This window comes from Scyliorhinus canicula, chromosome 12 (assembly GCF_902713615.1).
Source record: "Scyliorhinus canicula chromosome 12, sScyCan1.1, whole genome shotgun sequence".
NCBI lineage: Eukaryota > Metazoa > Chordata > Chondrichthyes > Carcharhiniformes > Scyliorhinidae > Scyliorhinus > Scyliorhinus canicula.
In genome coordinates this window covers 161,128,008-161,154,405 of record NC_052157.1, presented here as the reverse complement: position 1 = coordinate 161,154,405, position 26,398 = coordinate 161,128,008, and the positions used below count along the sequence as shown (strand labels likewise).

General features: G+C 58.0%; 1 protein-coding gene across 2 annotated transcripts in view; it reads right to left on the bottom strand.

Annotated features, from left to right (window-relative positions):
* Positions 1-2,098: 2,098 nt before the first annotated feature.
* Positions 2,099-26,398, bottom strand: part of LOC119975152 (phosphatidylinositol transfer protein alpha isoform-like) — an 81,193-nt gene continuing 56,893 nt past the window's right edge. For both annotated transcript variants that reach the window (XM_038814732.1, XM_038814733.1), the window contains 5 exons: positions 18,366-18,443; positions 16,372-16,482; positions 12,214-12,336; positions 7,065-7,132; positions 2,099-3,121 (listed from right to left, as the gene is read on the bottom strand). In XM_038814732.1, coding sequence (XP_038670660.1) covers positions 7,085-7,132; positions 12,214-12,336; positions 16,372-16,482; positions 18,366-18,443 — 360 coding nt within the window. In that variant the 3' untranslated portion in view covers positions 2,099-3,121; positions 7,065-7,084. The remainder of the gene's footprint in view (positions 3,122-7,064; positions 7,133-12,213; positions 12,337-16,371; positions 16,483-18,365; positions 18,444-26,398) is intronic.

The window sequence follows — 26,398 nt, the reverse complement described above, 5'->3', positions numbered from 1 at the left end:
TCAGGTCATCCAGTGTTGCAATCCTGCCGTCCGTGTATAGGTCCCTAACTGTCAGTGTTCCTCCGTCCTGCCCCCACTTTTTAAAGGTGGCTTCGGTCAGCATTGCATGAACCTATGGTTGTTGCAGATGGGAGCTTTGTCCGACATTTCGATCCCTTATATTTAAGCAGTGACCTCTATTCTAGATTCTCCCACAAGAGGAAACATCCTCGCCACATCCCACCCTGTCAATACCCCTCAGGGTTTTATATGTTTCAATCAAGTTGCCTCTTACCGAACCTCTCCAATCTTTCCTCGTAAAACCCACCCATTCCTGGAATTTCTCTGAACTGCTCCCAACTCATTTACACCTTTCCTTAAGGATACCAATACTATCCACAATACTCCAGATGGGGCCTCACCAAAGTCCTGTACAACTGAATCATAATCTCTCTATTTTTGTATTCAATTCCCCTCACAATAAATAACGTTGTCAGCTTTCCTACTCACTGACTGCACCTGTATACTCACCTTTAGTGATTGATGCACAAAGACACCCAGATCCCTCTACACCTCAGAGCTCTGCAATCCCTCACCATTTATAAAAGCTTTATTCTTCCTGCCACAATGGACAATTTCACATTTGCCCACACCATGTTCCATTTGCCAGATCTTTGCCCACTGACAACCCATGTCCATTTTTAACCTCCTTACGTCTACTTCACTATTTACCTACCCGTCTTTGTCATCAGCAAATTTAGAAACCATACCGTCAGTCTTATGGTCTCGCCAACATTGTCCATGTGTCTGACACCTACAGGCGGGCAGGGTGCACTGCAGTCCTGTGGACCAGGATCTTGGTGCTGTGTTTGAGCTCTTTGTCGCCAAACACTTTTCCTCACATGGCTGAAGGCTGTGCTGCCACACTGGAGGTGATGTCGAGTTTCATCATCAATGTCTGGCCTCACCGAGGGGCGGGGAAATTATTTACGTTGTCCTCTGGCTTGTCGAGGATCTTTATAGTCGGGGGTGGGAATGTTGTGCAGTGGGGGCAGGCTGGTAGAGAACCATTGTCTTCCAGATGCATAGCCCAAGCCCTGTTCCTCCATCCGCCTCTGTTCATGCATCGACGATAGTTTGGAGCTCGGTCTCGTACGCAGGTGTGGTCAGCAGCTCAATGACAAGAGGTCGGAGTGATCTTGGCTCTGGAATGGAGAAGGCGTAGATTGAATAATTTCCCACTCTATCTGCAGGGTGGCTCCCCTCTGGCGATGGGGTGGAATGTTGCAGCGGGGAAGGTGGAAGCGTGTGCTGGTACGGTGACACAGCCTTGTTTACTGGCCTACGTATGGCTTACATGTGACTCCAGACCCACAGCAATGTGGTTGTCTCAGCAAAGCACTCAGTTCACAGGCAATTAGGGAAAGACAGGAAATCCTGGCCCAGCCAGCGACACATCCCATGAAGGAATTAAAACAGGCACCTGACCCTTGAGGAGTGAAAGCAGGGGGCACATAGGCCACCCCCACATTCTGGGAGAATCAGGAACTCTCTCCAGGAGGTTTGCATGTTGGAGTTCAAGATTGAGACAGATTTTGTGATGGATAGAGAGTGACGGAGCCAAGGTGGGTGAGTGGAGTTGAGGTCTAGAACATAGTGCAGGAGGCCATTCGGCCCATCAAGTTTGCACCGACCTACGTAAGCCCTCACTTTCCACCCTATCCCCATAACCCAATAACCACTCCAAACCCTTTTGGACACTAAGGGGCAATTTAGCATGGCCGATCCACCTAACCTGCACATCTTTGGACTGTGGGAGGAAACCTGAGCACCCGGAGGAAACCCACGCAGACATGGGAGAATGTGCAGACTCCGCACAGATAGTAACCCAGTGGGGTGCTACCGTGCTGCCCCAATGATCAGCCATGACCTGGCTGAAAGCCTCCTCTTGTTCCCTCGACAACTGCCCTTTCCCCACCTTTACAGGGCATCGGGCATCTTATCTCTCAGCCTCAGTACTGGGAACGGAGTTAGGTCAGTGAGGGCTGCACATTCCTGCTCTGATGTGACACTGCTCCCAGGTGCACTTACACACAGACAGAATGAGACACGATTCAGGTGCTATTGGACTTTGTTTTATTATTGCGTGAGTGAAACAATTAAAAAAATAGGTGACACTTTCTTCGAGAAATGAAAAAAAAAGTTTACAATATGAGCGAGTAAGATATTGATTCAGAGAGATGCAGAGAATATAACAGATTTCATGAAATAAACTCTCAGTAGAGGTGACGTCGGGGGGTACAGTGGGGGCGGGCGGGAAGGGGTTGTGGGGACTGTCGAGTGGGGGGGGGACACATTACTGAAACTCAGCCCTGAGATACAAACCTGGGTCTGGGTAATATAACACATCCAGATACCAGCCACAGAACCAAAGCCCATTAATAACAGGCAGACACACCCGAAGCCTATATCAGGCGGCCCAGGGTCATTTTTAAGCTGCGTCCCCAACACTGACGTTGCCAGACCCTCCTCCCACATTGACCTGCCCCGGCTGACTGGCGGGATGGGGGCAAAGGCTCTGAAACTACCCCTTCTGCCCTCCCCTCTTGCGCCACCACTCCATTCACCACCAACCACACTTCATTTCCTCATTAATATGCCTGTGCTTCTGGAGAACAGGGAATGCAGGCATGCTCCAGACTGGGGAGCTTGGGAGCATTTTATTGCACTTAAGACAACCAAATAAGTTAATGATACACTAATAAATTAACAAGAGTTAATAGGTTACTGATACATGAATGGAAATGAGGAAATAACTAAGAACAGCACATCATGGCCACTCGCTGGGAGAGATCAGATTGGTCGTCATCAAGAAACCACAATTAGGTTTTGGTCCAGACACACAGTATATTATTAACAGCACACAGCAAATTCTAACACTCAATATATTCTGTATGGGATAAAATTTAGTGCTTTGTCCTTTAAATTTCTTTGTCCGCTCACAATCAATTTCTTCTAGAAACATCTGAAGATTTGTTAGAAATCATCCTATAATTGCGGTGATGGGGATGGTTTATTGGATGAGCAGAGACATCTCTCAATGGCTGGGGGTGTTCGAGCCTTGGACACAGACTTCAAGAAGCTTTTCAAAAAGAGAAAGAAAAAAATTGAGGTCAAAATCAGTTAAAATTTCTCAAGCAGTTTCTCCCTCCCTACTACCTCCTTCAACTGGGACAGTTCCTGAAGGTGCTGACTCTCACTGGGACACAGTTCCTGAAGGTGCTGACTCTCACTGGGGGACAGTTCCTGAAGGTGCTGACTCTCACTGGGACACAGTTCCTGAAGGTGCTGACTCTCACTGGGACACAGTTCCTGAAGGTGCTGACTCTCACTGGGGTACAGTTCCTGAAGGTGCTGACTCTCACTGGGACAGAGTTCCTGAAGGTGCTGACTCTCACTGGGACACAGTTCCTGAAGGTGCCGACTCTCACTGGGACACAGTTCCTGAAGGTGCCGACTCTCACTGGGGGACAGTTCCTTAAGGTGCCGACTCTCACTGGGGGACAGTTCCTTAAGGTGCTGACTCTCACTGGGGGACAGTTCCTGAAGGTGCTGACTCTCACTGGGACACAGTTCCTGAAGGTGCTGACTCTCACTGGGGGACAGTTCCTGAAGGTGCTGACTCTCACTGGGGGACAGTTCCAGAAGGTGCTGACTCTCACTGGGGGACAGTTCCTGAAGGTGCTGACTCTCACTGGGACACAGTTCCTGAAGGTGCTGACTCTCACTGGGGGACAGTTCCTGAAGGTGCTGACTCTCACTGGGACACAGTTCCTGAAGGTGCTGACTCTCACTGGGACACAGTTCCTGAAGGTGCTGACTCTCACTGGGACACAGTTCCTGAAGGTGCTGACTCTCACTGGGGGACAGTTCCTGAAGGTGCTGACTCTCACTGGGACACAGTTCCTGAAGGTGCTGACTCTCACTGGGACACAGTTCCTCAACGTGCTGACTCTCACGGAGGTTCAGGAGCTTTCCATCTGCATTTCTCGCCTTAGTGTTTATTATGTGGTTAAATGTTGACCTCACTGAGTCTTTGTTCCGATTCTCACCCTCTCTGCTACTCCCCTCAGGCTCAGTAGTGATCTGGGCTGTGGGGTTTGCCCCGGCAGCCTAGGGTAATTGAACACTCACTTAGGCTCTTACCATTGAGGGCTCTAGGTATCTGTGCAAAGTCATACATTGGTCAGCGTGAGGCGGGCTAGCCCTGCATGGCTCAGAGGCATGTGACTCGAGATGACAGTACTTCTATGGCCCTACAGTCTCTCTGTCCCGCTCAGCTCCGGACCCTTCCTCAGTCTCTCTGTCCCCCTCAGCTCCGGACCCTTCCTCAGTCTCTCTGTCCCCCTCAGCTCCGGACCCTCCCTCAGTCTCTCTGTCCCCCTCAGCTCCGGACCCTCCCTCAGTCTCTCTGCCCCCCTCAGCTCCGGACCCTCCCTCAGTCTCTCTGTCCCGCTCAGCTCCGGACCCTTCCTCAGTCTCTCTGTCCCCCTCAGCTCCGGACCCTTCCTCAGTCTCTCTGTCCCCCTCAGCTCCGGACCCTCCCTCAGTCTCTCTGTCCCCCTCAGCTCCGGACCCTCCCTCAGTCTCTCTGCCCCCCTCAGCTCCGGACCCTCCCTCAGTCTCTCTGTCCCCCTCAGCTCCGGACCCTCCCTCAGTCTCTCTGTCCCCCTCAGCTCCGGACCCTCCCTCAGTCTCTCTGTCCCCCTCAGCTCCGGACCCTCCCTCAGTCTCTCTGTCCCCCTCAGCTCCGGACCCTCCCTCAATCTCTCTGTCCCCCTCAGCTCCGGACCCTCCCTCAATCTCTCTGTCCCCCTCAGCTCCGGACCCTCCCTCAATCTCTCTGTCCCCCTCAGCTCCGGACCCTCCCTCAATCTCTCTGTCCCCCTCAGCTCCGGACCCTCCCTCAATCTCTCTGTCCCCCTCAGCTCCGGACCCTCCCTCAATCTCTCTGTCCCCCTCAGCTCCGGACCCTCCCTCAATCTCTCTGTCCCCCTCAGCTCCGGACCCTCCCTCAATCTCTCTGTCCCCCTCAGCTCCGGACCCTCCCTCAATCTCTCTGTCCCCCTCAGCTCCGGACCCTCCCTCAATCTCTCTGTCCCCCTCAGCTCCGGACCCTCCCTCAATCTCTCTGTCCCCCTCAGCTCCGGACCCTCCCTCAATCTCTCTGTCCCCCTCAGCTCCGGACCCTCCCTCAGCTCCGGACCCTCCCTCAGCTCCGGACCCTCCCTCAGCTCCGGACCCTCCCTCAGCTCCGGACCCTCCCTCAGCTCCGGACCCTCCCTCAGCTCCGGATCCTCCCTCAGCTCCGGACCCTCCCTCAGCTCCGGACCCTCCCTCAGCTCCGGCCCCTCCCTCAGCTCCGGACCCTCCCTCAGCTCCGGACCCTCCCTCAGCTCCGGACCCTCCCTCAGCTCCGGACCCTCCCTCAATCTCTCTGTCCCCCTCAGCTCCGGACCCTCCCTCAATCTCTCTGTCCCCCTCAGCTCCGGACCCTCCCTCAGCTCCGGACCCTCCCTCAGCTCCGGACCCTCCCTCAGCCCCGACCCTCCCTCAGCTCCCGACCCTCCCTCAGCGCCGACCCTCCCTCAGCCCCCGACCCTCCCTCAGCCCCCGACCCTCCCTCAGCCCCCGACCCTCCCTCAGCCCCCGACCCTCCCTCAGCCCCCGACCCTCCCTCAGCCCCCGACCCTCCCTCAGCCCCCGACCCTCCCTCAGCTCCGGACCCTCCCTCAGCTCCGGACCCTCCCTCAGCTCCGGACCCTCCCTCAGCTCCGGACCCTCCCTCAGCTCCGGACCCTCCCTCAGCTCCGGACCCTCCCTCAGCTCCGGACCCTCCCTCAGCTCCGGACCCTCCCTCAGCTCCGGACCCTCCCTCAGCTCCGGACCCTCCCTCAGCTCCGGACCCTCCCTCAGCTCCGGACCCTCCCTCAGCTCCGGACCCTCCCTCAGCTCCGGACCCTCCCTCAGCTCCGGACCCTCCCTCAGCTCCGGACCCTCCCTCAGCTCCGGACCCTCCCTCAGCTCCGGACCCTCCCTCAGCTCCGGACCCTCCCTCAGCTCCGGACCCTCCCTCAGCTCCGGACCCTCCCTCAGCTCCGGACCCTCCCTCAGCTCCGGACCCTCCCTCAGCTCCGGACCCTCCCTCAGCTCCGGACCCTTCCTCAGCTCCGGACCCTTCCTCAGCTCCGGACCCTTCCTCAGCTCCGGACCCTTCCTCAGCTCCGGACCCTTCCTCAGCTCCGGACCCTTCCTCAGCTCCGGACCCTTCCTCAGCTCCGGACCCTTCCTCAGCTCCGGACCCTTCCTCAGTCTCTCTGTCCCGCTCAGCTCCGGACCCTTCCTCAGTCTCTCTGTCCCGCTCAGCTCCGGACCCTTCCTCAGTCTCTCTGTCCCCCTCAGCTCCGGACCCTTCCTCAGGCTCTCTGTCCTCCTCAGCTCCGGACCCTCCCTCAGTCGCTCTGTCCCCCTCAGCTCCGGTCTGTCCCCCTCAGCTCCGGACCCTCCCTCAGTCGCTCTGTCCCCCTCAGCTCCGGTCTGTCCCCCTCAGCTCCGGACCCTTCCTCAGCTCTGGACCCTTCCTCAGTCTCTCTGTCCCATGTTAAAGATGCTCCTGGAAAAAAAACTCTTTATGATCACCTGACCGTATATATTTTTGAGGTTTGCTGCCAGCCTGGATATTGCTGAGGAATGTGACAGTTAAATGTTAATCTGAACAGCAGAGTGACTCCTCGAGTCAGCACGTGTGGGATAATGTGGAGTGTCAAATCTCCTGTCAGGGTCTACGCTGGAGGATCTTACAGACTGCAAGAGCCAATTGATCAGAGTTTCACTCTGTCAGTCTTGCTGTAAACCCTTAAACAAAGATACACCTTGTTTAATTAAATGTAACTGCATTTTTCACAGTGGCAACATTTCAGAATTACTGCTGAATATTCACGGCGATTGTTGTATCTTTTAACAATTACAAACTTTCTATTAGATCCAAGACAGTCTAGAAGGTTAAAAAGTGACACGATACTTACAGCAAAACAGGAGATTGCTGCTAGTCATCAGTAGCCGTCAGTCCCCTAACCGGACCGTTCAAAATCATCTGGAGACAGAGAGAGAGAGAGAGAGAGAGGACCCTGGAGTAAAGTCATTACAGACACCCCCACCCAAACCTCGCCCCCAACCCCGACTCACCGCACCCCCCCGACCCCGACTCACCGCACCCCCCCGACCCCCACCCCCCAAACCCCGACCCCCACCCCCCCAAACCCCGACTCCGCCCCCCCAAACCCCGACTCCGCCCCCCCCAAACCCCGACTCCGCCCCCCTCAACCCCGACTCCGCCCCCCTCAAACCCCGACTCCGCCCCCCTCAAACCCCGACTCCCGCCCCCCAAACCCCGACTCCCGCCCCCCAATCCCCGACTCCCGCCCCCCAAACCCCGACTCCCGCCCCCCAAACCCCGACTCCCGCCCCCCAAACCCCGACCCCCGCCCCCCAAACCCCGACTCCCGCCCCAAACCCCGACTCCACCCCCCAAACCCCGACTCCACCCCCCAAACCCCGACTCCCCCCCCCAAACCCCGACTCCACCCCCCAAACCCCGACTCCACCCCCCCAAACCCCGACTCCACCCCCCAAACCCCGACTCCACCCCCCAAACCCCGACTCCACCCCCCAAACCCCGACTCCACCCCCCAAACCCCGACTCCGCCCCCCAAACCCCGACTCCCGCCCCCCAAACCCCGACTCCGCCCCCCAAACCCCGACTCCCACCCCCCCAAACCCCGACTCTGACCCCCCCAAACCCCGACCCCCCCAACCCCGACTCCGCCCCCCAAACCCCGACTCCGCCCCCCCAAACCCCGACTCCCACCCCCCCCAAACCCTGACTCCCACCCCCCCAAACCCCGACTCCCACCCCCACCAAACCCCGACTCCGACCCCTAACCCCGACTCCCGCCCCCCCAAACCCCGACTCTGACCCCCCCAAACCCCGACTCCCGCCCCCCAAACCCCGACTCTGACCCCCCAAACCCCGACCCCCCCAACCCCGACTCCCACCCCCCCAAACCCCGACTCTTGACCCCCCCAAACCCCGACCCCCCCAACCCCGACTTCCCACCCCCCTAACCCCGACTCCGGCCCCCCAAACCCCGACTCCGGCCCCTAACCCCGACTCCGGCCCCTAACCCCGACTCCGGCCCCTAACCCCGACTCCGGCCCCCAAACCCCGACTCCTGCCCCCCCTAACCCCGACTCCCCGCCCCCCCAAACCCCGACTCTGACCCCCCCAAACCCCGACCCCCCCAACCCCGACTCCCGCCCCCCCAAACCCTGACTCCCACCCCCCAAACCCCGACTCCGCCCCCCCAAACCCCGACTCCGCCCCCCAAACCCCGACTCCCGCCCCCCCAAACCCCGACTCTGACCCCCCCAAACCCCGTCTCCCGCCCCTCCAAACCCCGACTCTGACCCCCCCAAACCCCGACCCCCCCAACCCCCGACTCCCACCCCCCCAAACCCCGACTCTGACCCCCCCAAACCCCGACCCCCCCAACCCCGACTCGCCGCCCCCCAAACCCTGACTCCCACCCCCCAAACCCCGACTTCCGCCCCCCCAAACCCCGACTCCGCCCCCTAAACCCCGACTCCGGCCCCCCCAAACCCCGACTCCGACCCCCCCAAACCCCGACTCCCCGCCCCCCCAAACCCCGACTCTGACCCCCCCAAACCCCGACCCCCCCCAACCCCGACTCCCACCCCCCCAAACCCCGACTCTGACCCCCCCAAACCCCGACCCCCCCAACCCCGACTCCGCCCCCCCAACCCTGACTCCCACCCCCCAAACCCCGACTCCGCCCCCCCAAACCCCGACTCCGCCCCCCAAACCCCGACTCCGCCCCCCAAACCCCGACTCCCGCCCCCCCAAACCCCGACTCCGACCCCTAACCCCGACTCCCGCCCCCAACCCCGACTCCCGCCCCCCCCAAACCCCGACTCTGACCCCCCCCAAACCCGACCCCCCCAACCCCGACTCCCCACCCCCCCCAACCCCCGACCCCCCCCAACCCCCGACTCCCACCCCCCCAAACCCCGACTCCCACCCCCCCAAACCCCGACTGCCGACCCCCCCAAACCCCGACCCCCCCAACCCCGACTCCCACCCCCCCAAACCCCGACTCCCACCCCCCAAACCCCGACTCCCACCCCCCCCAAGACCCCGACCCCCCCAACCCCGACTCCCACCCCCCCAAACCCCGACTCCCACCCCCCCAAACCCCGACTCCGACCCCCCCAAACCCCGCCCCCCCCCAACCCCGACTCCCACCCCCCCAAACCCCGACTCCCACCCCCCCAAACCCCGACTCCCACCCCCCAAACCCCGACTCCCACCCCCCCAAACCCCGACCCCCACCCCCCCAAACCCCGACTCCGCCCCCCCAAACCCCACTCCGCCCCCCCCCCCCCCAAACCCCGACTCCCCCCCCCAAACCCCGACTCCGCCCCCCCCCCAAACCCCGACTCCGCCCCCCCCCCCCCCCCCCCCAACCCCCGACTCTGCCCCCCCCAAACCCCGACTCTGACCCCCCCAAACCCCGACTCCCACCCCCCCAAACCCCGACTCCCACCCCCCCAAACCCGACTCCCACCCCCCAAACCCCGACTCCCACCCCCCAAACCCCGACTCCCACCCTCCACACCCCCCCAACCCCGACTCCCACCCCCCCAACCCCGACCCCCCCCCAACCCCGCCCCCCCAACCCCGACCCCCCCAACCCGACCCCCCCAACCCCGACTCCGCCCCCCCTAACCCCGACTCCGACCCCCAACCCCGACTCCGCCCCCCCCAAACCCCGACTCCGCCCTCCCCCCATAACCCCGACTCCGACCCCTAACCCCAACCCCCGACTCCATGCCCCCCCCCAACCCCGACTTCCGCCCCCACCCCAACCCCGGACTCCCGCCCCCCCAACCCCCCGGCACGCCGGAGAGGACCGACTCACGCCCCCCCCAACCCCCGGACTTCCGCCCCCCCAACCACCGACGGACTCCGCCCCCTCCCCCAGACACCCCAGACTTCCGCCCCCCCCACCACCAACCCCTCCCGGACCTCCGCCCCCCCCAACCCCCGACTCCGCACCCCCCAACCCCCGACTCCGCCCCCCCACAACCCCCGACTCCTGCCCCCTCCCAACCCCCGACTCCCGCCCCCCCCTCCAACCCCCGACTCCGCCACCCCCCCAACCCCCAGCTACTCCGCCCCCCCCCCAAACCCCCGACTTCCTGCCCCCCCCCCCAACCCCCGACTCCGCCCACCCCAAACCCCCGACTTCCGCCCCCCCCCCACCCCCGACTCTCCGACCCCCCCCTCCCCAACCCCCGACCTAATCTACGCCCCCCGAACCCCCGACCTCCCGCCCCCCCCAACCCCCGGACTCCGCCCCCCCCCAACCCCGACTCCGCCCCCCCCCCAACCCCCGACTCCGCCCCCCCCACCCCCGACTCCGCCCCCCCCCAACCCCCGACTCGCCCCCCCCCCCAACCCCCGACCTCCGCCCCCCAAACCCCGACTCCGACCCCTAACCCCGACTCCCACCCCTAACCCCGACTCCCACCCCCCAAATTCCGACTCCCACCCCCCAACCCCGACTCCCACCCCCCAAACCCCGACTCCCACCCCCCAAACCCCGACTCCCACCCCCCAAACCCCGACTCCCACCCCCCAAACCCCGACTCCCACCCCCCAAACCCCGACTCCCACCCCCCAAACCCCGACTCCCACCCCCCAAACCCCGACTCCCACCCCCAAACCCCGACTCCGACCCCCAACCCCCGACTCCCACCCCCCACCCCGACCCCCACCCCCCAAACCCCGACTCCCACCCCCCAACCCCCGCCTCCCACCCCCCAAACCCCGACTCCCACCCCCCAAACCCCGACTCCCACCCCCCAACTCCCGACTCACCGCACCCCCCAACTCGCACCCACAAACCCCGACTTGCACCCCCCAAACCCCGACACCGCCCCCCCAAACCCCGACACCGCCCCCCCAAACCCCGACACCGCCCCCCCAAACCCCGACTCTGATCTTTTGATGCATCCTCATTATATTTACCCCTTTCCATCCCTCTGTGTTTGTCTGTCTTGGTGTGCTTGGTTCGAGGTTGGGACAGTAGAAGTAGGGGTAGTAGGTATTAGCTTGTTGTTACCCAGTTGTATTTGCTGCATATTTCATCATTATTGTTAAAATAAACAGTAATTATGTTACATTTACAAACCAGGTGACTGCAATTATTCGGTAGCCAAGGGCCAAAGGTTTTGGGAATTTTTATAAGAATTGTTGGTTAATTGACTGGTGTTGTGGCCCCGGGGCCTGTAGGGCTGGAATTGACCGTGCACTTGCCCAGGTTGGGGTAACACTGCGCAATGTACCTCCCAGATCTCCCACAGTCTTCACATCTCCCCCACACACAACAGAAGCTGCATTCTCTTCCCCCCCCCCCCCCCCAATAGACCTCAACTCGCACCAGAGCAAGATCCCTGGCAATGCCATTTCAAAGAAAAGTGGGAATTAAAAAATCAGATTGGTAGAGCACAGAAGAGGCCATTCTGCCCATCATAGCACACGTGTATCAGCAATAATAGGCCCATTATCTGGACTGCAGGCTTCCTGAGCTCTTTTTAAGAAAGGCACAGTTTAAAGAAGCTCACTGGTGATCAGAGTGGGGAAGGAAAGGGTGAGACACCTCCGTGCGGGAAAGGGACCGACTCTGTTGCCTCACAACGTGGGTGGGCAACCGGAACAAGACAGGTAGCCCAGGGAACTCAATCCCTGTTCTCACTTATTCTCAAGCTGCTGATATGACCAGATCCCAATGTTCCAGGTTTGGAAGGAACAGCAGCAGACATTCCAAGACAGCCCATTCCAACCCTCCAGGTCCAGGAAAGCCATACAGGACTGAAACATCTGACCTTGGTCCCTGGTCTCCAGGCGGTGAGGTGGGGTTGTCACCACGCCCTGAACCCCGGTGATGGTGGGGCCCAGCAGGTAGGGGAATGATGCCAAGGTGAATTCCACCAACTGGAGATGGTTTGGGTTGGCAGGTTGCTGAATATTTCTGATTTAACAGGCCGTGCTCTCAGGGCTCCACGGCCAATCTGAGCTCAGGCTCAACCCACCTCATCCAATTCCTTCTTGGTCTCCTCCTCCATGCGCCGAATGTCATCCATAGTAAGCCCGATCCACCTGTCCATCCAACAGAACAACTGCCGATGGAAGACTGTGAATAAACGTCTTTCTTGCTGCACTCAAACAGACAAAAAAAACAACTCAACAATCACAAACAAACAACTGGACAAGATTATTTTTCAATCTGAAGTCGATGCCCTGTGTCAGGCTCTAGCCGCAGCAGAATCATGGGGGTCACACAACGGAGCTCAGTCCACACGATGCACATTGATGTAGTGGTTCTAATAATTCCAGGGACTGGGCAATTGGCACTGCTCCACTGAGCTAATCGGGATATCTGCTTCATTTTAGTTCCAATTTTATTCTATCCACCAATAAGACTAGAACCTAATGGCAGGTTCTAACCAGAGAATGATAAAGCACGAGAGGAAACTATTCAACTCATCGCTTGTGCTGGCTCTTTGTGACAAGCTATCCAATTAGTGCCACAACTGTTTAAATCACACTTCTAAAAAGGTGCTTCACGGTAACATTAAAGAGAATTCAACACCGAACCACAGGAGGATTAGGACAATGACCAAATGCTTGGTGAAAGAGATGGATTTGAAGGAGTGTCTTCACGGAATAAAGTGAGGGATTTCCAGAGTTCGGGGCTCGGGCACCAACAATGCAGTGATCGACAAGGCCTGTACTTCCTCAGGAAATTTGGCATGTCCAGATTAACTCTTACCAACTTTTACAGATGCACCATTGAAAGCATGTCACAGCCTGTGGCCCCGTCACAGCCCGTGGCCCCCTCCCAGCCCGTGGCCCCCTCCCAGCCCGTGGCCCCCTCCCAGCCCGTGGCCCCCTCCCAGCCCGTGGCCCCCTCCCAGCCCGTGGCCCCCTCCCAGCCCGTGGCCCCCTCCCAGCCCGTGGCCCCCTCCCAGCCCGTGGCCCCCTCCCAGCCCGTGGCCCCCTCCCAGCCCGTGGCCCCCTCCCAGCCCGTGGCCCCCTCCCAGCCCGTGGCCCCCTCCCAGCCCGTGGCCCCCTCCCAGCCCGTGGCCCCCTCCCAGCCCGTGGCCCCCTCCCAGCCCGTGGCCCCCTCCCAGCCCGTGGCCCCCTCCCAGCCCGTGGCCCCCTCCCAGCCCGTGGCCCCCTCCCAGCCCGTGGCCCCCTCCCAGCCCGTGGCCCCCTCCCAGCCCGTGGCCCCCTCCCAGCCCGTGGCCCCCTCCCAGCCCGTGGCCCCCTCCCAGCCCGTGGCCCCCTCCCAGCCCGTGGCCCCCTCCCAGCCCGTGGCCCCCTCCCAGCCCGTGGCCCCCTCCCAGCCCGTGGCCCCCTCCCAGCCCGTGGCCCCTCCCAGCCCGTGGCCCCCTCCCAGCCCGTGGCCCCCTCCCAGCCCGTGGCCCCCTCCCAGCCCGTGGCCCCCTCCCAGCCCGTGGCCCCCTCCCAGCCCGTGGCCCCCTCCCAGCCCGTGGCCCCCTCCCAGCCCGTGGCCCCCTCCCAGCCCGTGGCCCCCTCCCAGCCCGTGGCCCCCTCCCAGCCCGTGGCCCCCTCCCAGCCCGTGGCCCCCTCCCAGCCCGTGGCCCCCTCCCAGCCCGTGGCCCCCTCCCAGCCCGTGGCCCCCTCCCAGCCCGTGGCCCCCTCCCAGCCCGTGGCCCCCTCCCAGCCCGTGGCCCCCTCCCAGCCCGTGGCCCCCTCCCAGCCCGTGGCCCCCTCCCAGCCGTGGCCCCCTCCCAGCCCGTGGCCCCCTCCCAGCCCGTGGCCCCCTCCCAGCCCGTGGCCCCCTCCCAGCCCGTGGCCCCCTCCCAGCCCGTGGCCCCCTCCCAGCCCGTGGCCCCCTCCCAGCCCGTGGCCCCCTCACAGCCCGTGGCCCCCTCACAGCCCGTGGCCCCCTCACAGCCCGTGGCCCCCTCACAGCCCGTGGCCCCCTCACAGCCCGTGGCCCCCTCACAGCCCGTGGCCCCCCCACAGCCCGTGGCCCCCTCACAGCCCGTGGCCCCCTCACAGCCCGTGGCCCCCTCACAGCCCGTGGCCCCCTCACAGCCCGTGGCCCCCTCACAGCCCGTGGCCCCCTCACAGCCCGTGGCCCCCTCACAGCCCGTGGCCCCCTCACAGCCCGTGGCCCCCTCACAGCCCGTGGCCCCCTCACAGCCCGTGGCCCCCTCACAGCCCGTGGCCCCCTCACAGCCCGTGGCCCCCTCACAGCCCGTGGCCCCCTCACAGCCCGTGGCCCCCTCACAGCCCGTGGCCCCCTCACAGCCCGTGGCCCCCTCACAGCCCGTGGCCCCCTCACAGCCCGTGGCCCCCTCACAGCCCGTGGCCCCCTCACAGCCCGTGGCCCCCTCACAGCCCGTGGCCCCCTCACAGCCCGTGGCCCCCTCACAGCCCGTGGCCCCCTCACAGCCCGTGGCCCCCTCACAGCCCGTGGCCCCCTCACAGCCCGTGGCCCCCTCACAGCCCGTGGCCCCCTCACAGCCCGTGGCCCCCTCACAGCCCGTGGCCCCCTCACAGCCCGTGGCCCCCTCACAGCCCGTGGCCCCCTCACAGCCTGTGGCCCCCTCACAGCCTGTGGCCCCCTCACAGCCTGTGGCCCCGTCACAGCCTGTGGCCCCGTCACAGCCTGTGGCCCCCTCACAGCCTGGCCACACCAGATTCAAAAACAGCTTCTTCCCCGCTGTTACCAGACTCCTGAACAACCGTCTTATGGACTGAACTGATCTCTTCACGCATCTTCTCTACTGAGTAGTACTACACTCCGTATGCTTCACCCGATGTCTGTATCTATGTATTTACATTGTGTATCTATGTATGTCCTGTGTTTTTCATGTATTGAACGATCTGTCTGGATTGTACGCGGAACAATACTTTTCACTGTACCTCGGTACACCTGACAATAAATCCAAATCAGGGGATGCTCAACATGTCAGAATTAGAGGAGCAGAGAGGGAGGAGACAGAGAGGGAGGAGACAGAGACAGAGAGGGAGGAGGGAGGGAGGGAGGGGGGAGGAGGCAGAGAGGGAGGAGACAGAGAGGGAGGAGGGAGGAGACAGAGAGGGAGGAGGGAGGAGACAGAGAGGGAGGAGGGAGGAGACAGAGGGAGGGGGGAGGAGGGAGGGAGGAGGGGGGAGGGGGGGAGGGGGGAGGGGGGAGGAGGGAGGAGGGAGGAGGGAGGAGGGAGGAGAGAGGCCATGGAGTAATTTATAAACAAGAATGAGAATTTGAAAAACAAGACACTGCTTGGCCAGGAGGCCATGCAGCGAGTGAATACAGGATTGACACGTGAACGGGACTTGTTGTGAGTTGGGACTCGGACAGAGTTTTTGATGAAGTCACAGTGGTCTGCCTCTGTGCCAGACTGCCTCCCACCCGCCCTTACTCAGCCACTCAGTCAGAAGATTGTGGGTGCGGCACCCCCTCCCAAATATATCTAGGTTAATACTTTGAGACATCAGTGACAGGCTGCTGCACTATCAGAGGTGCATAATACTGTGTTCACCTGGTATGGCAGCCAAAATGTGTCCCTCCCTTGGAGAAGCTGCAGGTTGGCCGATGATGCAGAGACTCGCGAGGCATTTGACAGAAGTGTTCAAACTCGGGCAGGGTTTTGACAGAGTAAATAAGGAGAAACACTCTCACCTGTCGGGAACCAGGGGTGATACAGATTTACAGATTGTGGGTAACTTTCAAAAGGACCAGAGAGGGGGAGGAGGAGAATCTGTTTTACGTGGCAGATTGTTGCGATCCGGAATATGCTGTCTGAAAGGCCGGTGGAAGCAGATTCAATAATGACTTTCAAAAGATAGTCAGACATTCCTCTGGGAGAAAAAAGATTCTGCAGGGAAACTGGGACTAATTGGATCGCTCTTGAAAGAGCTAGCACGGACATGGCCAGCCGAATGGCCTTGGTCTGTCCAATATTCTGGTAACCAACATAACCAACAAAACAGATCTCCTGACCATTTCCTGACCACTGTTAATGAAAACAAAACAGCTGCTGGGCCCTTCCTTCCCCAATCCAGATTGTTACACTGTGAAACACTCCAGTTACCCGTTCGATGCTGTGTAACTTCATCGCTTCACTCTCTCTGACATTTGGTTCCACCTGGCCCTATCCAGCAGCTATTGGCTCAGTGGGAATCTCACTGCTGTCCTCCTGCTCACTCACCTTCTGGATGAAGCTCTCCACTTTATTCTGAAGGCCCCACCATTTAAACTTCACCGTCACCAGTTTGTAAGCACACATGTGCGGCCAATCTCTCCTCTTTGCTAGTTCTTTCTGAAACAGAATGGGGAGAGATCAGTGGTGAGGGGACCCTGTTTTACTGTGGCGGATTTTAAAGGATTCAGTTTCAGGATCCCCATCACCCACAGCCCCGAGAAGAGATACAAGAGCTTTCCCGATTCATAGCGCTTCAATATCACAGTGTTCTTCCAACAGCCAATCGAGAAGGCAGGTGAAAGGGAGGGATGTTTTTAGTATCCAATCAGTCCTGGGAGTGTTTGATGGGGACAGTGTACAGGGAGCTTTACTCTGTATCTAACCCCGGGCTGTACCTGTCCTGGGAGTGTTTGATGGGGACAGTGTCGAGGGAGCTTTACTCTGTATCTAACCCCGTGCTGTCCCTGTCCTGGGAGTGTTTGATGGGGACAGTGTACAGGGAGCTTTACTCTGTATCTAACCCCGTGCTGTACCTGCCCTGGGAGTGTTTGGTGGGGACAGTGCAGAGGGAACTTTACTCTGTATCTAACCCCGTGCTGTACCTGTCCTGGGAGTGTTGATGGGGACAGTGTAGAGGGAGCTTTACTCTGTATCTAACCCCGTGCTGCATCTGTCCTGGGAGTGTTTGATGGGGACAGTGTAGAGGGAATTTTACTCTGTATCTAACCCCGTATCTAACCTGTCCTGGGAGTGTTTGATGGGGACAGTGTAGGGTGAGCTTTACTCTGTATCTAACCCCGTGCTGTACCTGTCCTGGGAGTGTTGATGGGACAGTGTAGAGGGAGCTTTACTCTGTATCTAACCCCGTGCTGTACCTGTCCTGGGAGTGTTTGATGGGGACAGTGTAGAGGGAGCTTTACTCTGTATCTAACCCTGTGCTGTACCTGTCCTGGGAATGTTTGATGGGGACAGTGTAGAGGGAGCTTTACTCTGTATCTAACCCCGTATCTAACCTGTCCTGGGAGTGTTTGATGGGGACAGTGTAGGGTGAGCTTTACTCTGTATCTAACCCCGTGCTGTACCTGTCCTGGGAGTGTTGCTGGGACAGTGTAGAGGGAGCTTTACTCTGTATCTAACCCTGTGCTGTCCCTGTCCTGGGAGTGTTTGATGGGGACAGTGTAGAGGGAGCTTTACTCTGTATCTAACCCCGTGCTGTACCTGTCCTGGGAGTGTTTGATGGGGACAGTGTAGAGGGAGCTTTACTCTGTATCTAACCCCGTGCTGTATCTGTCCTGAGAGTGTTTGATGGGGACAGTGTAGAGGGAGCTTTACTCTGTATCTAACCCCGTGCTGTACCTGTCCTGGGAGTGTTTGATGGGGACAGTGTAGAGGGAGCTTTACTCTGTATCTAACCCTGTGCTGTACCTGTCCTGGGAATGTTTGATGGGGACAGTGTAGAGGGAGCTTTACTCTGTATCTAACCCCGTATCTAACCTGTCCTGGGAGTGTTTGATGGGGACAGTGTAGGGTGAGCTTTACTCTGTATCTAACCCCGTGCTGTACCTGTCCTGGGAGTGTTGATGGGACAGTGTAGAGGGAGCTTTACTCTGTATCTAACCCTGTGCTGTCCCTGTCCTGGGAGTGTTTGATGGGGACAGTGTAGAGGGAGCTTTACTCTGTATCTAACCCCGTGCTGTACCTGTCCTGGGAGTGTTTGATGGGGACAGTGTAGAGGGAGCTTTACTCTGTATCTAACCCCGTGCTGTATCTGTCCTGAGAGTGTTTGATGGGGACAGTGTAGAGGGAGCTTTACTCTGTATCTAACCCCGTGCTGTACCTGTCCTGGGAGTGTTTGATGGGGACAGTGTAGAGGGAGCTTTACTCTGTATCTAACCCCGTGCTGTACCTGTCCTGGGAGTGTTTGATGGGGACAGTGCAGAGGGAGCTTTACTCTGTATTTTAACATGTAATAATAGGTCAAGTGAGCAGATGTTATTTACCTTCCAATTAGTGCCAAGTTTTCCACGACCTGTCTTGACGGATTTGTAGACTGCGGGATCTTCCTCTGGTTTGTAATCCTGGAATGATGAAAGGCCGACGGTTAGACTGGTCCCTGGCAACCTCATTTTAGACTGAGTTACACATCACCTCCAGAATTAGAATCATTGAATCAACGAATGATTTATAATGATAATAATGTTATTGTTATTTTAAACATCCCATTGTTTAAAATGGCATTTGGGGGGCCACATTCACGAGACCCTCTATTCCGCAAAGGCAGGTTGATCCTTGAATAAAGAAGGCAAATGGTATGTTGGCCTTCATGAAAATGAAATGAAATGAAAATCGCTTATTGTCACAAGTAGGCTTCAAATGAAGTTACTGTGAAAAGCCCCTAGTCGCCATATTCCGGCGCCTGTTTGGGGAGGCTGGTAGGGGAAGGATAGCGAGAGGATTTGAGTATAGGAATAGGGATGTTTTACTGTAATTGTATAGGGCATTGGTGAGGCCACACCTGAGGTATTGTGAGCAGTTTTGGTGTCCCTATCTGAGGAAGGATGTTGTTGCGATGGAGGGAGCGCAGAGAAGGTTTACCAGGCTGATTCCTGGGATGGCGGGACTGTCATACGGGGAAGGACTAAATTCATTGGAGTTTAGAAGAATGAGAGGGGATCTCATAGAAACTTAGAAAATTCTAACAGGGTTAGACAGGGTAGATTCAGAAAGAATGTTCCCGATGGTGGGGGAGTCCAGAACTAGGGGTCATAGTTTGAGGATAAGGGGTAAATGTTTCAGGACTGAGGTGAGGAGAAATTTCTTCACCCAGAGAGTGGTGAATCTGTGGAATTTGCTACCTCAGAAAGTAGTTGAGGCCAAAACATTGTGTAATTTCAAGAAGGAATTAGATATAGCTCTTGGGGCTGAAGGGATCGAGGGATATGGGGGAGGTGGGATCAGGGTATTGACCTGGATGATCAGCCATGATCATAATGAATGGCAGATCAGACTCGATGGGCCGAATGGCCTCCTCCTGCTTCTATTTTCTATGTCAAGTATCCCACCAGGCATTTGCTACCTGCTTGCTCGCCTCTTCTTTCCCCATAGTCATGTAATTAATTTCCTTCAATTAGTTATCCAGATCCCTTTTCAAAAGTTACTGTGGATAGCTTTCACTGCCCTTTCAGACAACACACTCCGGATCACTGCAACACGCTGCATCAAAAAAAAATCTCATTTTCCCTCTGGCCCTTTGTGAATTATATGACCATACAACATGGAAGTAGGCCATTCAGCCCCAACGAGCCTGCCCGGCCATTCATTAAGATCATGACTGATCTGTCTGAGTTTCTAATTCTTAATTTCCATTTACCCCCGATGACCTTTGATTCTCTTTCCTAACAAGAATCGATCAATCGGCAGCTTAGATATTCAGCCTGCACCGTCACCTGAGGCAGAGAGATCCAAAGTCGCATATTCCTCGTTTCTCCTATCTGTCCTCTGCCAAAAGCCAGGAGGAGCATCTTGCCAAGGTAAGGCAGAAACTGGGCATGTGGGAGCAACGTTCCCTCCCTTTGCAGGCAAAACCCTGGCCATCAGGTGTGAGGTGCTCTTGGTGTTGCTGTACTTTGCGGGTTTGGACCATGACCCGAACCTACGCCGCAGCAGCCACCCGAGCCATCTTCAAGTTTATCTGGAGATCCAAGATGGACCGTGTCTGAAGGGACACCATGTACAAATCTCTGGATAAGGGAGGGAGAAACATACCCAACGCCTCCCTCATCCTGATGGCCACCTTTGTGTGCAGCTGCATCAAGCTGTGCGTGGACCCCCGGTACGCAAACACCAAGTGTCACTACGTACTGAGGTTCTACCTGTCCCCGGTGTTACGGAGGATGGGCCTGGCCTCGTTGCCCTGCCACGCTCCGGTAGTTGGACCGTGCCGTATCACCTGTCCCTCGTGGAATAATCTGTTCAGAAAAACACCTTCAACCACAAGGCGATCAAGCAGTGGTCTGCACGTAATGTCCTCGAGGCCCTTCGGGAAGAGGAGGCTGTGGAGGATGTTGGATGGTTCCCTGAGCAGACTGTCAGAGTCATCTGGCAGAACGCCTCATCACCAGAACTGTCAAACAAGCACCAAGACCGAGCTTGGCTGGTGGTGAGAAGGGCCCTCCCCGTCAGATTCTTCATGTACACCCGAAGGCTCAGCACCGTCACACGCTGCCCTCGGAGTGGCTGTAGGGGAGATGAGATGGTCGCCCACCTCCTTGTGGATGTCCCTTTGTAAAGAAGGTCTGGAGAGAGATGCAGTGGGATTTGTCCAGGTTCATCCCGAGCAGCTCTGTGACACAGAACTCTGTGCTCGACGGACTGTTTCCAGGGACACACACCGAGACTTTTAGTTCTTTTAGACCTTGGAAAATAGGAGACAGGTTTAGATAAAGGATCTGGATCGGCGCACGCTGGGAGGGCCGAAGGGCCTGTTCCTGTGCTGTAATTTTCTTTGTTCTTTAAACATCAACTGCTGCTGGAAGGTCATCAACTCAGTGAAAGATGCTCTTTGGTCTGCCCGAAACTTGCTGATCTTCCAGTGCAAAGAATTATCCTCGGCCGAGTGTTGCAGACACCCAAGCCAGTCACGTGTTCTGTCGAGACTGGCCCCTTAAGGGAGGAGGGATGTAGTCCCTTAGGATATACTGCTCCAAAAAATTAGGTACAAAGTTTACAAACACTAGAAAAGACATCAGGGAAAACGAGTCCATCAAAAAGTCAATTGGTCCGGAGACCTCCCAGACCTTGCGGACCTCCGCAGCCCAAGATTGACATCCTTTGAGGTGGTCAGGTTGTCAGCAGTCGGTGTGACTTCAGGAGGCACCACCTCAATGACAGGAGGACTGGCCTGGCTGCCTTCCATAGGTACAGCTGGCTGAGTGCACCCAGGGGCCCTCTGCCCCCTTTGATCAGAAGCATTTACAGAGTTTCGACAACATCAGTGGAATTCTTGGCTCCAAATTGCCCCCCCCCCCCCCCCCCGACCCGACTCAAGTGGTCAACGTGCTTTTAGATAGTCCGTCCATTTACATTGACCACGTATGACACAGGCTCTGACTGGGCTGAAATCCATCCAGCTAACCAGGGCGGTCCCGAGGCAAAGTTAGAAAGCATCACTCTGTCCTCTGCCTGGAATGGCCCCTTGCCCCTCTGCCTGGAATGGCCCCTTGCCCCTCTGCCTGGAATGGCCCCTTGCCCCTCTGCCTGGAATGGCCCCTTGCCCCTCTGCCTGGAATGGCCCCTTGCCCCTCTGCCTGGAATGGCCCCTTGCCCCTCTGCCTGGAATGGCCCCTTGCCCCTCTGCCTGGAATGGCCCCTTGCCCCTCTGCCTGGAATGGCCCCTTGCCCCTCTGCCTGGAATGGCCCCTTGCCCCTCTGCCTGGAATGGCCCCTTGCCCCTCTGCCTGGAATGGCCCCTTGCCCCTCTGCCTGGAATGGCCCCTTGCCCCTCTGCCTGGAATGGCCCCTTGCCCCTCTGCCTGGAATGGCCCCTTGCCCCTCTGCCTGGAATGGCCCCTTGCCCCTCTGCCTGGAATGGCCCCTTGCCCCTCTGCCTGGAATGGCCCCTTGCCCCTCTGCCTGGAATGGCCCCTTGCCCCTCTGCCTGGAATGGCCCCTTGCCCCTCTGCCTGGAATGGCCCCTTGCCCCTCTGCCTGGAATGGCCCCTTGCCCCTCTGCCTGGAATGGCCCCTTGCCCCTCTGCCTGGAATGGCCCCTTGCCCCTCTGCCTGGAATGGCCCCTTGCCCCTCTGCCTGGAATGGCCCCTTGCCCCTCTGCCTGGAATGGCCCCTTGCCCCTCTGCCTGGAATGGCCCCTTGCCCCTCTGCCTGGAATGGCCCCTTGCCCCTCTGCCTGGAATGGCCCCTTGCCCCTCTGCCTGGAATGGCCCCTTGCCCCTCTGCCTGGAATGGCCCCTTGCCCCTCTGCCTGGAATGGCCCCTTGCCCCTCTGCCTGGAATGGCCCCTTGCCCCTCTGCCTGGAATGGCCCCTTGCCCCTCTGCCTGGAATGGCCCCTTGCCCCTCTGCCTGGAATGGCCCCTTGCCCCTCTGCCTGGAATGGCCCCTTGCCCCTCTGCCTGGAATGGCCCCTTGCCCCTCTGCCTGGAATGGCCCCTTGCCCCTCTGCCTGGAATGGCCCCTTGCCCCTCTGCCTGGAATGGCCCCTTGCCCCTCTGCCTGGAATGGCCCCTTGCCCCTCTGCCTGGAATGGCCCCTTGCCCCTCTGCCTGGAATGGCCCCTTGCCCCTCTGCCTGGAATGGCCCCTTGCCCCTCTGCCTGGAATGGCCCCTTGCCCCTCTGCCTGGAATGGCCCCTTGCCCCTCTGCCTGGAATGGCCCCTTGCCCCTCTGTGCAGCCTGTTGACCGGCCTGGGAGGCCGGATGTGCCTCGCCCTTCCCACCACATTAGGAAACGCAAAGTACAACCGGGTTTGGAGACAACAGTCCATGAGAAGCTCAGCAGTTGTGACCCCCATGGTGGCCTGGGGGGGGGGGGGGGGGAGCATTGTCTTCACTTCTGATAGTATGGGGTCTCTCTGATAGTATGGGGTCTCTCTGCGCCCAGCTGATAGTATGGGGTCTCTCTGCGCCCAGCTGATAGTATGGGGTCTCTCTGCGCCCAGCTGATAGTATGGGGTCTCTCTGCGCCCAGCTGATAGTATGGGGGGGTCTCTCTGCGCCCAGCTGATAGTATGGGGGGGTCTCTCTGCGCCCAGCTGATAGTATGGGGTCTCTCTGCGCCCAGCTGATAGTATGGGGTCTCTCTGCGCCCAGCTGATAGTATGGGGTCTCTCTGCGCCCAGCTGCCAATGTGTTCGGCTGACACAGGCAGGGTTTCTGGGAAGTTCAAAGCCAATATGATCTCTTGGGGTATTGGTAATGGCAGGGCGCTCTTCGGCAGGAGTTGGATCAATGTATCTATCTGCATTGGCAATCTGTGTGCCATGCTGGTGGTGGGAAGCAGAATTCTAGGCCGGCAGGAGCAAGGCCCAGCGTTGCACCCTAACCAAGGCTGTTGGCAGCGTCAGCTTGTCTTCCCTCAATGTCCCAGTAGTGACATTTGGTCGATTAGTATGTCAAATTGCTGTTGATACAAAATTAGTGGAATTTCTTCACATCATATAAAACTGCCACACCCTTCTTCTTGATTTGGGCATTGTTCTGTTCCGCATCGTAAAGGGTCCTCGAGGTAAAAGTGATGGGCAGAACCACCCCCCCATCTTGCGGGATAAACCGGCTCCTGCACCATAAGGAGACACATCACGTGAGCACGATCGGCTCGCCAGGGACGAAGTGAACCAATAGGTTTGAGGATTGTAAGGCTTTCTTCACCATTCGAAAAGCTTCTCCCTGGGGCCCCCTCCATCACCTCTGCTGATGCTCCCTTATTAGCTGGTGTGACAGTGCCAAGGTGGCTGAATCCAAAATTAATCTTCCATAATAATTTACCATAGCGAGGAACAATTTGAGCTCACTTACCTTTCTGGGCACTGGGGCTTCACGCAAACTTGTCGCATCAACGCAAAATCTTTAATAAGTCACAGTCTGAGGACGGGAAAGTACATTTGACATGTTTGAGACAGACCCCATGGGTCTGAAAATGTCTACCCCCCCCCCCCCCAACCTTAGGCTACACAAATGCTGGGGTGGTGCTGGTGACTAGGAAGACACCATGGAGACCATCGCCATGGTAATTCCTTACAGGTGATTTTCCATCACGTGCTGGAAAATAGCTCAGGCTGGAGCTGCACCCAATGGTAGGCTTGTGTACGGTAAGAGGCCCTTTTGGCAAACTTCTGGGATTCCTCGTCCAATTCTAATCGCAGGCATGCATGGCTGAGATCCAATTTAGAGTGGATGAGGCCCACACCACCTCGGTGTAGACGTCCTCGATCCGGGGGATCAGATACCTATCCACGTTGAAGCCTGATTTATGGTTAGTTCTTATCGAACGATCCAGTTTGGAAATATTGGTGCTGCCCACTCGGAGAACTGATTATGCCCAGACCTTCGAATCTCAAACTCCGTTTCAACCTTCTGATGCAGGGCACTGGTCTGATCCTGAAGAACTTGGGTGTTGAATCCAGATTGTCACAGATTTGGGCTTCAACACCTTTGATCCGGCCCAGTTCTTTGTGTAAAACGCCCTCATATCTCCTCAGCACATCACGGAGGACACCGTTGGAAATTGAAACAATTGAGCCTAATCTTCTGTAACCAGTCTCTGGCTGGGTTTGTGTCCTTCCACAACAACCAAGGTCATGTTGGCCTCATGGTCTTCATACTTCACTGGTGCTGGTGGTTCAGGGTATCACTGGTGGGCGTGAAAATCCTGGCTGTGGCTCAGAGTTCCATCATGGATACAGTTGAAAGTCTGCTTTCCCACAATGGTCACCGAAGCCCTGATGTTGACCGAAGCCCTGATGTTGACCGAAGCCCTGATGTTGACCGAAGCCCTGATGTTGACCGAAGCCCTGATGTTGACCGAAGCCCTGATGTTGACCGAAGCCCTGATGTTGACCGAAGCCCTGATGTTGACCGAAGCCCTGATGTTGACCGAAGCCCTGATGTTGACCGAAGCCCTGATGTTGACCTCTATTTCAAGGGGTCTGCGTTTACCCGTAGCATAATTTCAATTGAGATCATCGTTTTCAACTGGGCTGCATTCAACCGATGCATTGCAAGATCCTCTTCAGGGCTCTTCTCCGCTATGTTCAGTGGTGCTGTGGATTGCTGCTGCGGTTATTTTTTGCCTGGGGTGTTTTTCCCAGCGCAGTAAAGTGGGTGAATGAGACACTTGTGGTTGCATCGGAAACAGACAAGCTCCCGAATGTGGCAGGTCCCCTTGGGGATGGTCTCCCCCACAATGGTCACAGTCCACCACTGACACGGGGTGACAACCTTTCCTTCAACTCTGGTCCAGTGCCAAGGACCAAATCTGGGTCTCTGCTGCCCCTCTAGATCCTGTCGCGTACCTCGTGGCCATACTGTCTCATTCTTGATTGACCGCCCCTTTGGTCACGCTTTGGAGCTTGGTGGCGCCTTTTTGGTGCACTCGGTCGCTGGAGCTTATCTCAATCTCTCATTCCAACATTATGGTGGCTTTAGTCAGGCGTTTCTCTGGATCTGGATCCCACAAACCAGCCGATTGCACAGCATGTCACTAACTATGGCCCCGAACTCTGTGCTCAGCGAACTGGCGAAACCTGGCTATGAAAGCTGAGACAAACTCTTCATGGTCCCTCACCACATCTCAGAGTTAAACTTATAAACCTTGGAGAATAATTGAGGCATTGGGTTGAAGCTCTCTGACCAATTTCACTACCTGATCAAAGGTCTTCAAGTCAGGTGCATCCGGGGACATGATGTTCCAGATTAAATTATACGTTTGGGGCCCCGCAATCTGCCTCAAGTCTCACCTTCAGTTCGTCGGTAGTGGCGCCGTTCGATGCTCTGACTCCTATCTTCAGCCAGCCACTCCATCACCCGGGCTCGGTTTACCAATGATTGGCATTTTCACTCGCGGTCTGATGCTTCCCGACTCTCGTTGGAGCTTCTTTCCTTTCTGAACCGCTACTTCCTTCCTCCCCTCCGTTCACCACATAATGCCGGCTGCGACTGAACCTTTCACCTCATGGCCAATATAACAGGTCTGATCACTTCGGCTCCGGGGTTCGCATTTCCCGGGGTCCTGCGTAAACACCCTACCTGCTGGGATTTGCTCGCTCCCACGCGGTTGGGCTCAAGTCAGTCACGTGGTTTGTCGAGCCCGCCCCCTTAAAGGGGCCACACTACCACAGTTGTTCATTACTGAATAGAAGCATCTGAGTGCATCTCGACCTCTGGAGAAAATGCGAATATCATTGTACCTTCTTACAAGCTTTTTGTGATTCATGCACCAGAACACCCAGATCCCTCTGCATCGCGGAATTCTGCAGTTATTTCCATCCGAGTAAAACTCTGCTTTTTTATTCTTCCT